We start from the raw sequence: 13128 nt of genomic DNA, 5'->3' as shown, positions 1-13128 counted from the left end.
TTGATGTCCTGTATTTATAAAGAGTCTAAAGGTATATGTATTGAACAGTTGCTGGTAGTACGTAATTTTTCAGATGTTTTTCAGGAAATTCTAGGTTTGCCACCTGCTAGACGTATAGAGTTTTGAATAGATCTTATCCTTGGTACTGCCTCTATATCCAGAGCCCATTATCGTATAACACTATTAGAGTTGCATAAGTTGCAAAGACAGATAGATAAATTACGTCGTTTGGAGTTTATTCGCCCAAGTACTTCACCTTGGGGAGCACCTGTGCTTTTTGTAAAGAAGAAGGATAGTTCTTTACGGTTATGTGTTGATTATAGAGGACTTAATAAGGTTACGATTAGAAACAAGTATCCGCTCCCAAGAATAGATGATTTATTCGATCAGTTGAGTGGTGTGCAGTATTTCTCGAAGATAGATTTACGGTCTGGGTATCATCAGATTCGGGTTCGGTAGGAAGATATCCCGAAGACAGTTTTTGTGACTCGTTATAGATAATTTGAATTTCAGGTCATGTCATTTGGTCTAACTAATGCACCTGCAGTATTTATATAGTTGATGAATGAGGTATTCCGTCCTTATTTGGACCGGTTTATTGTTGTTTTTATTGATGATATTTTAATATATTCAAAGACAAGAGAAGATCATGAGTGTCGCTTAGAGATGACGTTGCAAACCCTTCATGCTCACCAGTTATATGCTAAACTGGAAAAATGTGAGTTTTGGCAGGAAGAAGTAAAATTTTTGGGGCATACAGTTTCAAAGAATGGAGTTTCAGTTGATCCAGCTAAGGTTGAAGCAGTTTTGCAATGGAAACAGCTGAAGAATGCATCTGAGATTCGGAGTTTCTTAGGTCTAGCAGGGTATTACAGACGTTTTGTTAAAGGAATTTCTCGTATAGTTGCCCCACTGACCCAATTGACTTGAATGGATGCAATGTTTGTTTGGAGTGGAGCCTGTGAGCGAGCATTCGCGAAACTAAAAACTCATCTTATGACGGCACCGATTCTCACTCTTCTATCTGGGAGTAAGGGATTTGTTGTTTATACAGATGCCTCGCTTATAGGCTTGGGGTGTGTCCTCATGCAACAAGGCAAGGTAGTAGCATATGCATCTTTCCAACTTAGGCCTCATGAGCAGAATTATCCTGCACACGACCTAGAGTTAGCAGTGGTAGTTTTTGCCCTCAAAGTATGGAGGCATTACTTTTATGTGATTAGATTCGAACTCTTTTCGGATCATAAGAGCCTGAAATACCTCTTTTCCCAAGCCAAATTGAATATGAGATAGAGACGTTGGATGAAATTGATGAAAGACTATGAATTTGATCTTTAGTACCACCCAGGAAAAGCTAATGTGGTGGTGGATGCTTTAAGTCATCAGCCACAGGCCCAAGTGGCACAATTGATGATGCAAGAGTGGAAAATGGTAGAAGATATAGCTGAATTTGATTTTGAAATGACTCTACAATCCTCAGTTGTACAATTAGAAAACTTAACTATTCAGCCCTCTTTGATATCCCAAGTAATAGAAGCCCAACAGTTTGATCAATGGGCGTTGTTTTGTAAAGATGAGATAATAGGGAAAAGTCAACCGGGGTGGCAGATAGGTTTGGATGATGGACTTCGGTTTCAGGGCAGATTATATGTTCCAGATATTTCAGAATTGAAGAAGGCCCTTATGGATGAGGCACATCGCACTCAGTTTACTATCCACCCAAGATCTACGAAGATGTATAAGGACATGAAAAGGCAATTTTGGTGGACTGGAATGAAACATGAAGTTGCTAGGCATGTGTCAGAGTGTGACATTTGCAAACGAGTAAAGGCAGAGCACCAAAAGCCAGCAGGGGAATTGGAACCTTTGGAGATACCTGTATGAAAGTGGGAACATGTAACTATGGATTTCATCGTGGGTTTACCAAGAACCTTACGTCGACATGATGTTATATGGGTTATTATAGACCGTTAGACAAAGACAGCCCACTTTCTTCCTATTTGTATTTCTTGGTCTAAAGAACGACTCGCAACGTAGTTTATAAACGAAATTGTTAGATTACATGGTGTACCTGTTTTGATTGTATCTTACCGAGATTCAAGGTTTACATCAAAGTTTTGGAAGAGTTTTCAAAAAGCAATGGGGACGACTTTAAGATTTAGCACAGCATATCATCCACAAACAGATGGGCAGTCTGAAAGAGTTAACCAGATTCTCGAGGACATGCTCAGATCATGTGCCTTAGATTTCTCTAGTAGTTGGGACGACCACTTGCCGTTAGTAGAATTTGCGTATAATAATAGTTTTCAGGCTATTATTGACATGGCACCCTATGAGGCGTTATATGGTAGACCTTGTAGGTCCCCAAGTTGTTGGACTAAGATTGGTGAGCGATGTCTTTTAGGTCTTGATATTGTTCGGAAAATGTCCAAAAAGATTAATCTTATTCGACAACGTATGCTTATAGCTCAAAGTCAGCAGAAGAGTTTTGCAGAGAGTTTGTCAAGGGAGACCGTGTATATCTCCGAGTTTCACCAGTGAAAGGTGTAGTATGATTTGGTTTTAAGGAAAAGTTAGCCCTGAGGTTTATAGGGCCCTTTGATATTGTTTAACGAGTTGGCACCGTAGCTTATCGTCTCGCTTTGCCACCCCAATTATCTGGAGTTCATAACGTTTTTCACATCTCGATGCTCCGTAAATGTGATCCGAAGATAATAGCACCTGTTATTGACTGGCAATCCTTAGCAGTTCGGGAAGATGCATCCTATATTGAGCAGCCAATTTGTATCGTGGATAGAAAAGAACAAGTTCTTTGTACTAAAGTCATTCCCTTAGTTAAAGTCCAATGAGGTTATCATTCTATAGAAGAAGCAACCTGGGAACGGGAAGTAGAGATACGCAGTCATTACCCTCATCTCTTTGATTCCTAGGTACGTATAAATATAATATGGTTATTGTTATATTGTACTGTTATAACCAGATATGTTTTGAAATTTTGAGGACGAATTTTTTTTTAAAGGAGGGAAGAGTTGTAAGACCCGAGGCCCTGAAATCTAGTTTGTACACTGGATAGCAGTTAATTGTAGGTCCATTGGCTTTGAGAATATTTTGACTTGATCATAATCGAGCCGCAAGCCGTATTTCAACCTGATGTCCGAATTTTAAGGTATGGACTTAAAATTAAACAATTTGAGAAATGACAACTATATCCTTATTTTATCTGGCGGAGCCCCATCATCGACTTTTCAAGATCCGTTAGATCCGAGAGACTAACTGTTGTGACCGTAGTTGAGTTACGAAATTATTGACGAAAATGGCATGTCAATAAGACACCCGGATTGTAAGTTATGAATCAATTTGGACATGTATATTTTAATAAAATAACTCAAATGACCTCGAATTTTTTTAAGTCTTTGGAATGCTTTCTTTCAAATCACTTAAATAACATTTTGTTTATTAATACTACTATAAGTTTAAACTTTTCAAAAATCATCACAAAACATCCCATAACCCTCCTTTTTAGGCAAAAGCTAATTTAAAACCATTTTCAAGTCCATACATATGAAAACCCTTTTGCAACATTGTATTTTCTAGCAATCTTTCTTGTTGAGTGTGAAGTTAAGAAGAAGAAGAAGAAAAAAAAAAGGAAATAGAAGTTGAGGTTGAGAACTAATCCTCTACTAGTTACATGTGAGTGCATAGATTAGGAGCACACATATGTATACGTTGCGGTTTCCTTCAAAACCCTTTTGCTAGATTTTCATTTAGGGTTAGAAAATTGCTGGAAGTTCTGTTTTACAATTAGATAATTGCTAAACTTTTTATTTTAGGGTTAGGTTTTTGCTGGCTTTTCAATTAGGGTTAATAGATTGCTGAAATTTCTATTTTATGGTTAGATAATTGATAGATTTTCTATTTTAGAGTGCTGAATTTTCTGATTTCGAATTAGGTATTGCTGAATTTTCTTAGAAGCCCTATAAAAGATGAGATTTCTGATTTAGGGTTATGTTCTTGCTGGAATTTCTAATGGAATTAGTTAATTTATTGCTGGATTTTCTTTTAAAGCCTTATAATAGACTAGCTTTTCTGATTTAAATTTGTTAGGTTATTGCTGGATTTTCTTAAAGTTATGGATGGATTTTCTTAAGGTTATGGTTGGATTTTCTTAAGGTTATGGTTGGATTTTCTGAGTTAGTTGATTAGGTTATTAATGGAAGATTAGATGATAGAGATGATTTAGTTTTGTTTAAAGTCATATGTATTTCTAACGGTTTCTCTCTTTGTCCCTTACAATGTCTGCCCGTTACCTATTTGACAAAATGTTCAAAAGAAATATCCTTCATCCTTTTGATGTAGTTAATTTTTGAGAAAAAGCATGCTTGTGGTAAGAAATATTATAGTAGAACAAATCCCGGATTAGATTTAGATTGGCTAAGTCCTGTACATATGCATGATTCATAGTTGTTGTATCATTGTATGATTGAAAGTGCATGAGTCATATCATGATATGGTGATCACAGGGGGTTGTGTTGCGACACACAATGTGTCTATAATGGGGTTGTGTTGCAATACATGATGTGTTTATGATGAGTATGTAAACCGTTTAGATACGTGATGTATTACATGAGATCCCTATGAAGAACTTAAATGTATGAGGAGACCACATGAGGAAGGTCGTCCTATGTTTGCCTTAAAAACCATGACATATTATGCTTGTGTGTGGACTTATGCATATGATGATTGTAAATGCGATTAAACATATTTTGTTATAACTTGAGTTGAACACCACACCAAAAATGTGTAATTCAACAGGATATGATTAGAGGGTCCGCGGGTGAAAGTCCTTAAACCCCGATTGGTACCATTGGGAGCAACCAATGCCTAGATCGGGTGGAAGAACAGAGCGCTGGAATGCTAAAATACCAAAGTAGGCAGCGACTCCCACCGACGCGTGTCGATTGGTTGAGAAGTTTGACTTGACCTGCTTATGGGCAAGCAAAGATAGGTTATGTGTGACGAGCTCGTAAATTGTCCGCTATCGTTTTACCAGACGACTTATGACTTCTCGCTGCTAGGCAAATAGTGAGGTTCAATACAAGTGGGTTAGACTAGTTCGGCCTGTGAACTATGTAGTCCCACCTCTGTAGTTGACCATGGTGGAAAAGTCTACACAAGTAGGTAGTGATCATATGCAAGTCCCACCTCTGTTTCAGACTTTGGTGATCCAATTAGAAAATGTGGAAAGTTGTGGAAACATTGAAAGAGTATGTATGTTACAAGTGGCTAGAAGTCTCACCTCTGTATATAACAATGATTTGGAACATACAAAGTGGCATAATGCATTGTATCTTTATTTTATTGTTATCGATCCAGAAAGCCTGTGCATTCATGTGCATTATATGAGTATGATATGAAACATGCATTTTCACTGCACATACGCACTCACTGGGCTTAGTAGCTCAAGCTTTCCTTTCTAATTTTTTTACAGGTGAGAGTAGGGAGCTGAAGGAGTAGAGGCTATAGACTCCAGTTATCCTTTTTATTTTGTACATATCAGGGTGTATATTTTTTTGTAATACCCTAAATATGTACATCAGGTATAGTAAATATGACATGGTTTATGTTTTAGTTTTGCTTTGATGTGCTCAGTTGTACATAATAATATATGTTGAATATGATGAAATTTTGAGCAATGACACTTGTTTGTCGTCTTTACTTTCAGAAATCCTCCTTGTGGAGCTCCGCTTATGAGACTTAGTATGTGATAGTTGGAAGTCCCAAAATCGGAGTTCTACGGAGGTTGTCAACCAAAATTTGATGTATCATAATCATGGATTACCAACACTAGATTTAGGGTCGTGACAGCTAGGAATTGGTGGGGGTGGTACCCAATCCGCGTCCTTCCCAATGAAAACAACTACAATAAGCACTGTAGGTCGACTGTGATGTCTGTATGACATCTACCTTGTCCATCAATTATACTACCTCATTCAAGGATTGAGTGGGTTGCACCACATGACATAATGAGATTTGTGGACCCAATGATGCACCATGTTGCCACATGATCTGGTAAGAGATGGCTGTCATATTTGGGTCCGGGAAGATGGATAGATTGACAATATGAATATGAGGGTTGAGAAAGTTTGTAGGGTGAAATCCATGGGTTTGTGATAATAATAAAAGTACATGGGCTAACATCTGCTGAGGTTTGAAAAGCCAACAAGCATGTATAAGACAATCCATCTCCATGCCATCATGTATCACAATGTGTAACGCCGGTTCCAGATCAAAGATGTCCATTAGTTGGATCCCAACCATGTAAATCATTTGGTCCATCAATCCGGCCAGTTAGTAGGATCCATTTTCTATGGACTTCATAAGGATGGGTTTAACTAATAAAAAACATGCCACATTGTTCACTCCCCAAGTATAGGGTTGTGATGTAGTAATAAACTCGGTAAGACCGAGGTCGAATCCACAGGGACTGAAACTTGTACGTAAATTGAAACTAACTAGAAATAGAACTAGCCTAAGATGCAATCTAAATCAAATATAAATTGATGAATAATGGTGAGAGATTAATGTAAAACTTAAGGAATTTAGAGGAAGGAAACTAGGGATTCAGAGGATCCACTTGTAGGGATCAGGGAGATCTTATGCCTGCATCAAGAATTATGAAATTTAAACTGAACTTTACTTGATCTGGTTTTCAAGAGATGAAAAGTATATGAATTAGAATGGATTCCATCATCTAACCATGCCCAGGAGACAAAGCAAACAACAGGATTAAACTAATTACCAACCAATCAACAGTGTATGAAAGTTAGGAAGGGTACCATCATCCAACCATGCCTAGGAGACGATGGTGAACAACAGGGCTTCCTGACGTCATAAACATCAAAAAGGGAAAAAGAAATATTCAAAGCCATTGCAGACCTATTGTAATTTTAGTCACAACAGATCATTAAAGACTAAGAAAAACATTCCTTTAATAATCAACACAAATCAAATTCAGTTTATGAATTTAAGTTAAAAGTTTGAAATAGTATCTCCCATCTCGCTACAGGCTTCACCTCTTAGCCCTAGCTAAGGGGTTTAGCCACACATGAATGGGCTAAAATAAACAAATAAACAAAAGAAAAAGAAGAGGAAAGAAAAACCACAGCAAGGAAAGTAAAAAAAAAACTTCTCTCTCTCCTCCCTATCTTCACGTCTGCCCACGCCAACTTAGATTTCACCATCCCTCTACTCTCTTTCTTCTTATAGGCCACGGCATCCTGTGTGCGGAGCCTTTACGCACAGCAGAAGACGTGCGTGCGTAATAGGGCTTACGCTGGATGTTGGTGGGCCCCACTTCTTGGTGTCAGGTGAAAGATCCACGCCGTCCATTAGATTCTGCTCGAAAAACTATGTAGAATTGACTGGTTTTGGGTTAGATTCGGTGTGGCCCACGGAACGTTTCATTGCACCGTCCGTCTTCCGTTTGGATAAGAAATTCACACGATCGCTTGTATGGGACCAGAAAGGAATCATATACAGGGTCTTGGCCATCCTCCAGAGCAAATGGACGGGTCAGATCATCTAATGGAATGATGGGTGGGGCCCACTGTCAAAACCCAAGTGGAACACGTACGTCACTGGACGTCCCAAACTGCTCAATTTGGATATTCTGCGCAAAAAATAGGTGGGGTCCACTGTGATGCCTGTCCTAGAAATCCACTCCCTCCATCAGCTCCTGTACATAGTGTTAGCCCATGGCCTCTAGTTTAAAGTAGATCTGACTTCAGGGTGGGCCACACGCTTAACCGATGTATGGATAACATTAACCCTTAAAAATACAATTTGCTTCACGTAAGCCATGCATGGCACATCTATTTACAGATTTGCCCTTCTCTTTTGTTATATCTTCTGCCGTCAGTATCTCCTGATTGCACCATGCAAATGACACAAAATTTCACTAGGATTTGTTATTTTTCGTGCTCTTTCTAACGCCTAAGTTTGAGCCTTAATCGCTTCTGGATTTCCAAGATGCTCTTTAACGGCTAGCACCCTCTGATCTCTCTGTTTGGCCACTTCCACGAGGATCTAATGGGTGAAATTTGACGTGTACGGTTAATTTATGGTCCTCAGGCCATGTATGAAGTTTCGAGCCGAGTGGATGGTGGAAACCCTGTGATCTTGCATTCTGACTAACTTTCAGGCCACTTGAGCTTCAGTTTCTCAATTTTCTCGGATCTCTGGCGTGTATATCCATCGATCTCGGTCCCCTGGAGTCCATTCCTTGCTCTGGTGACTTCGGAGCGTTAAATCCATGCTTTTAATACTCTTTTTCAATCAAAGCTCCTTATTACAGACTGCAACAAAAACACGATTAAATTATAATATTAGGCATTATCGTGTACGTAAAATCAGGCAATAATCGGGGTCTGATATGCAATATTTGACCCTCAACACACATGCATAATTTTTATTCAAAGACTAGTTTTCTATCACACCATGGTCCACAAATGGGATAGTAGTAAAAGCATGAAATGTGTGCACAACAACACTTAGTTGAATACATAAAACATAATATTATAAATACAATCCTTATTCCCTTTGTGCTTTAGTATTCTTGAGTTCTTCCAACATATTGCTAGTTCTTTTTTTTTTTCTTTTTAATACTTTTGCAGAAAGGTGGGAGCACACCACCTGTAACTTTGTTGATATGATTAAAATAATGTACAATCATTTATGTGGGCTCCACAAAAAGAAATGGACCTCACCTAACTTAGTATTGATGCATTAGACTAAATACCTCACATGGAAATATTGACAAAAGCATTTTATCAATAAACATAATGTATTCTCTCTTTCCCTTTGTCCAAAGTGCTAGAGTCCAGAAAAGAATTCCCATTCCTACACCATATCCAACTCTAAACTTAATGTACATGGATTTCCAATCATATTTGCTTTCCGATTGTGTTGATGGTAGTGTAACCTTGGTATTTCCACATTTCTTTGATATTGGAAGGCCACATAATCCTAAGTTTCCTTGAAAGGATTCATTCGTGAATGAAAAAAACGGATTCGTTTGTGGTATGCTACCCACAAGTTGATTTTGTGAAAGATTCAACACCTCAAGGAATGTTAATTTTGTAAGTTCTAGAGGAATTTCACCTGACAAATTATTTCGTGAGAGATCTAATGACTCAAGATCTTTTATATTCCCAATTGATGCTGGAATTCGGCCCGTGAGATGGTTGAATGACATATTTAGCCCATGCAATGACTTTAGATCCCCAATTGATTTTGGGATATCCACGTAAATTTGGTTATTTGAGAAATCCACTATGGTAAAGGCAATAAGGATCTTTACTAGCTCCCTTTCTTGCCCTTTGCTCACTACGGTCACTTTATCTTGATAGTATCCATCTGTAGAACCTTTGCTAAGGAACCGAGATTGGCATTTGCCCTCCTCCATCATTGCCGTCCAGCTTTTAAACATATCTGATGGCAAGCTACCTGTAAAGCTGTTAGAAGAGAGGTCGATGATTTGCAACAATGGGGAAGTGTGAGTTGCTAGGAACTGTCCAATGGTGCCATCAAATTTATTGGATCTCAAGATGAGAATGCGTAGCCAGGGAAAGTTTTCCAACTGAAACGGGAAGGTGTTATTTATTTGATTGTTCCCAAGGTTTAACACCTCCAGTTCCTTGCAATTGGCCAAAGACCTTGGCACCTGCCTTTCTAACTGATTTCGACTAAGATCAAGTGTCTCTAGAGTACATTGCTCTTTGAATGTTTTAGGCAAGATGCCTTGAAATGCATTTCCTCCGAGATTCAAAATAGTGAGGCCAATTTTGTTTTCGCCTAGACATGGTGGAATCGAACCATTGAAGTGGTTGTCAGACAAAATGAGGACTAGTATTTGAGCATTGCAAAAAAGTAGTGGAACTTCTCCACTAAAATTTTTGCTTGAAAGTGAATAGAATATGATAGAAAGTGCAGGGATTGGGATTGAGCCCTCTAGCTTATTAAAGCTTAGGTCAAGGTATTGCAATGTGCTTATGGAAAGACCAAGAAGTGGTGGCACTAATCCCTCCAAAGCATTATGAGAAAGATTCAAATAATACAAAGTCCCATTTCCAACCTTCCATATCCAATTGGGTATTTTACCATTAATTTTATCATTGGAAAGGTCCAAATGATCCATCTCCTCTTGGCTTCTCAAGACATCTGGAAATTTGCTGATGTTGCAAGATCTTAATTTCAACCGTATAATTTTGGGGAAGGATATGGAGGTTGAAATGCTTCTGCAATCGCTGACTGAGAAGTGGTTATTTGAAAGACCAAGGTACCAAAGGTACTTAAGGTCCACATCACCGCTGAAATTGTTTGGTGAAAGCTTGAGGTACTCAAGCTTGGTGAGTGCAAAGATGGATCTCCGAGTAGTCCCCTGCAAGCTGTTGTTATTCAACTCTATCCTCCCTAATTGTGAAAAGGATGCGATTCTGGAACTCGCCAAGCTGACCACTAAATTGGTTATCTTAAAGAGTCAACTCCTGTAATGATGGGAGTGAAAACAATAAGGATGGGATGTTCCCACTTCGTGAATGCTTGGACAAATCGAGCACCTGACAATTCCAAAGCTGATTTCCAAACAAAGAAGGGATTGGGCCACTGAAATTGTTTGATGAAAGCGTGAGGTATGCAAGGTTGGGGAGTTGAAAGATTGACCTTGGAATAGGTCCCTGCAGCTTGTTGTTATCCAAATAAATCATCTCTAATGGCGAAGAGGATGCGTTTTGGAACTCTCCAAGCTGATCACTAAATTGGTTACCCACGAGTGCCAAAATTTTTAATGATGGGAGTGAAAACAATGAAGACGGGATGGTCCCATTGTGTAAACTGTCAGAAAATTGGTACCCTTCAAAAATTGGACACTTGCCGCCATGGAAAGAAGGCATTGAAACACCGTAGCCTCCGGATGAAAGGTCCAAATAAACGAGGTTGCTGAGGTTGGCAAGAGAGGGTGGCAATGGTCCACTGAATCCACTGTTTGAAAGGTAAAGAAGCTAGGCTGCTGAGGTTGGCAATAGAGGATGGCAATGGTCCCTTAAAATCATTGAATGAAAGATCCAAATGCATGAGTTTGTGGAGCATCACAAGCGATGATGGGAATGGGCCTGATAGCTCGCAATATCTGAGTACTAACATGGTCAGCTGTACCAAATTACTGAATGAATCTCCTGGCTCTCTACAAAAGTCAGTGTTGGATAGGACCAGCCCTTGGAGAGTATTGTTTGGAGTAATTTCGCCAGCTGTGAGAAGTGGATTGTAGCCTACATTGAGGATTTGTAAGTTTGGCAGCCTGAAAATACTGTTTGGTATGGCGGAAGAGAGATTGCTTTCAGTGAGGTAGAGTTCAGATAGGAATTGGAGCTTGGAAAGGGAAGGATGGATGGGGCCTGATAGACCACAATTGCACAAGCTCAAGTTGCGGAGAGGAGGGAGTGCTGAGGATAAGGCCTGGCCCCACTTGGTACCGTTAGCTGAGATTTTTACACCACCGAGATACAGTTCTCTCAGACTCGAGAGATTTTGGACGAATGCTCCAATGTTCGGTTTTCGAGTTTCAGCTCTTCAGCATACGAACCATTGCTATATCCATTATGAGATAGATCGAGGGACACCAAAGTGGTCAAGCGGGAGATTTCCAGCGGGATTTGGCCATAAAAATTCGAACGAGAGAGGTTGAGATGGGTCAAACTGGTGAGCTGCTCAAACCTAGATGGGATTGGAGAGCCATCGAATTCATTGGAAGCGAGGTTGAGCCTCTGGAGGCTCTTAAGTCGAAAGAGGCTTACAAAATCAATCCGACCGTAGATACGGAGCTCGCTGAGGTTGAGACTAGTCACGTGACCAGTGGCACCATTGCATGTGATGCCTTCCCAAGAGCAACAATCCCTGTTATCAGGATTCCAAGAGGAGAGTCTAGTCTTGAAATCCTGATCAGTATTCAAAGAAGGGATTCTAGAGAAGTAAAAGCCTGCTTTGCTCCACTTGAAACAAAGCAGAGAAGTGAACTTCAATGCATTGCTCGTGGGTTGGCAATGGGTTGGCATGGCAAGGCCTTACTGTTACTGACACTGGCAAAGACAAAAGAGGAAGAGAAAAGGAGGGAAGAGAAAATGAGAGATGAGAAGGCTTTATTAGTAAGAGGGTGGAGGAGATCCATTTGATTTTCTTGGGAGTTTGGAATGTGTAGGAAGAGAGAAGGTTGGGAGGCATTATATAGGAAAGGGAGGAGTGTTTAAATCAATCCCAACTACTCACGTGCAATCACCGACAGCAGAGATTTCGTTTAAGAAGCACGGCCCACATAGAGACCCCCGCACGGGACCTTTCACAGGCATGCAACATAGAAGGGAACTCGAATGGGTTTATCCAGGCCATCCATCCGTTTTTACAGAGATCATTGTAGGCGTTGAGCCAAAAATTAAAATATCTAATACTTCTGTGGCCCAATTACTTTTCAATGGTAGACGTTGGTATGGTCCGCTTTAGCTTTTTGGGCTAAAGCTCTATAATTATCTGGGAAATTGATGGACAGAGTAGAGAAACATTACAGTGGCCCATAGAGTTTACTCAGGAGGCAATCCGTGTGACCTAATAAACATTACAGTGGCACCACGTCGTTTTTAACTGTGGGTTTTCAATCACCACCGTTTCATGTAGTGGGCTCCACCTGAGATATGAATCTGCCTCATTTTTTGAGCTCACGCCCCGATATGAGCTCGCAAAATGGATGGACAGCGTGGATACCACACGTACATCATGGTAGGCCCAAGAGCATTTCCAGCACCGAGTACAGGAAGGATCACTACCAAAGCCGAGTACAAGGGGGAGGGCTTTCCAATTCCCAGTTCCTTGTCCAAAAACGCACACGTTCTCATCTCCTTTTTCATTTCTTTTTTTTTTTTTTTCATTTTTTTACGTTTCTTATTTTTGATTTTGAATGCGGATCGTCTATGTAAAAGGCCGAAACCGATTGGCTACTCCCCTGCCACCAGCCCGGTGCCGGTTGGTCGGTGCTCTGTGGGCCCCACCATGATGTATGTGTTTCATCCATTCCGTTCATACATT

General features: G+C 39.9%; 2 protein-coding genes across 2 annotated transcripts; one reads left to right on the top strand and one right to left on the bottom strand.

Annotated features, from left to right (window-relative positions):
- Positions 1-666: 666 nt before the first annotated feature.
- Positions 667-1884, top strand: LOC131255231 (uncharacterized). The gene is made up of 2 exons (XM_058255924.1): positions 667-898; positions 1349-1884. Exons 1-2 carry the CDS (start codon positions 667-669, stop codon positions 1882-1884), a joined length of 768 nt encoding a protein of 255 aa, XP_058111907.1.
- A 793-nt stretch (positions 1885-2677) lies between these two features.
- LOC131255230 (receptor-like protein 33) lies at positions 2678-10949 on the bottom strand. The gene is made up of 3 exons (XM_058255923.1): positions 10617-10949; positions 9092-10528; positions 2678-2764 (listed from the first exon to the last, which is right to left on the bottom strand). The coding sequence occupies exons 1-3, from the start codon at positions 10947-10949 to the stop codon at positions 2678-2680; spliced, it is 1857 nt and encodes a 618-aa protein (XP_058111906.1).
- Between the last annotated feature and the right edge of the window lie 2179 nt (positions 10950-13128).

Source organism: Magnolia sinica, chromosome 9, assembly GCF_029962835.1.
Source record: "Magnolia sinica isolate HGM2019 chromosome 9, MsV1, whole genome shotgun sequence".
NCBI classification, from domain to species: domain Eukaryota; kingdom Viridiplantae; phylum Streptophyta; class Magnoliopsida; order Magnoliales; family Magnoliaceae; genus Magnolia; species Magnolia sinica.
Note: the sequence above shows the minus strand (reverse complement) of the source record. Positions and strands in the feature narration are given on the sequence as shown.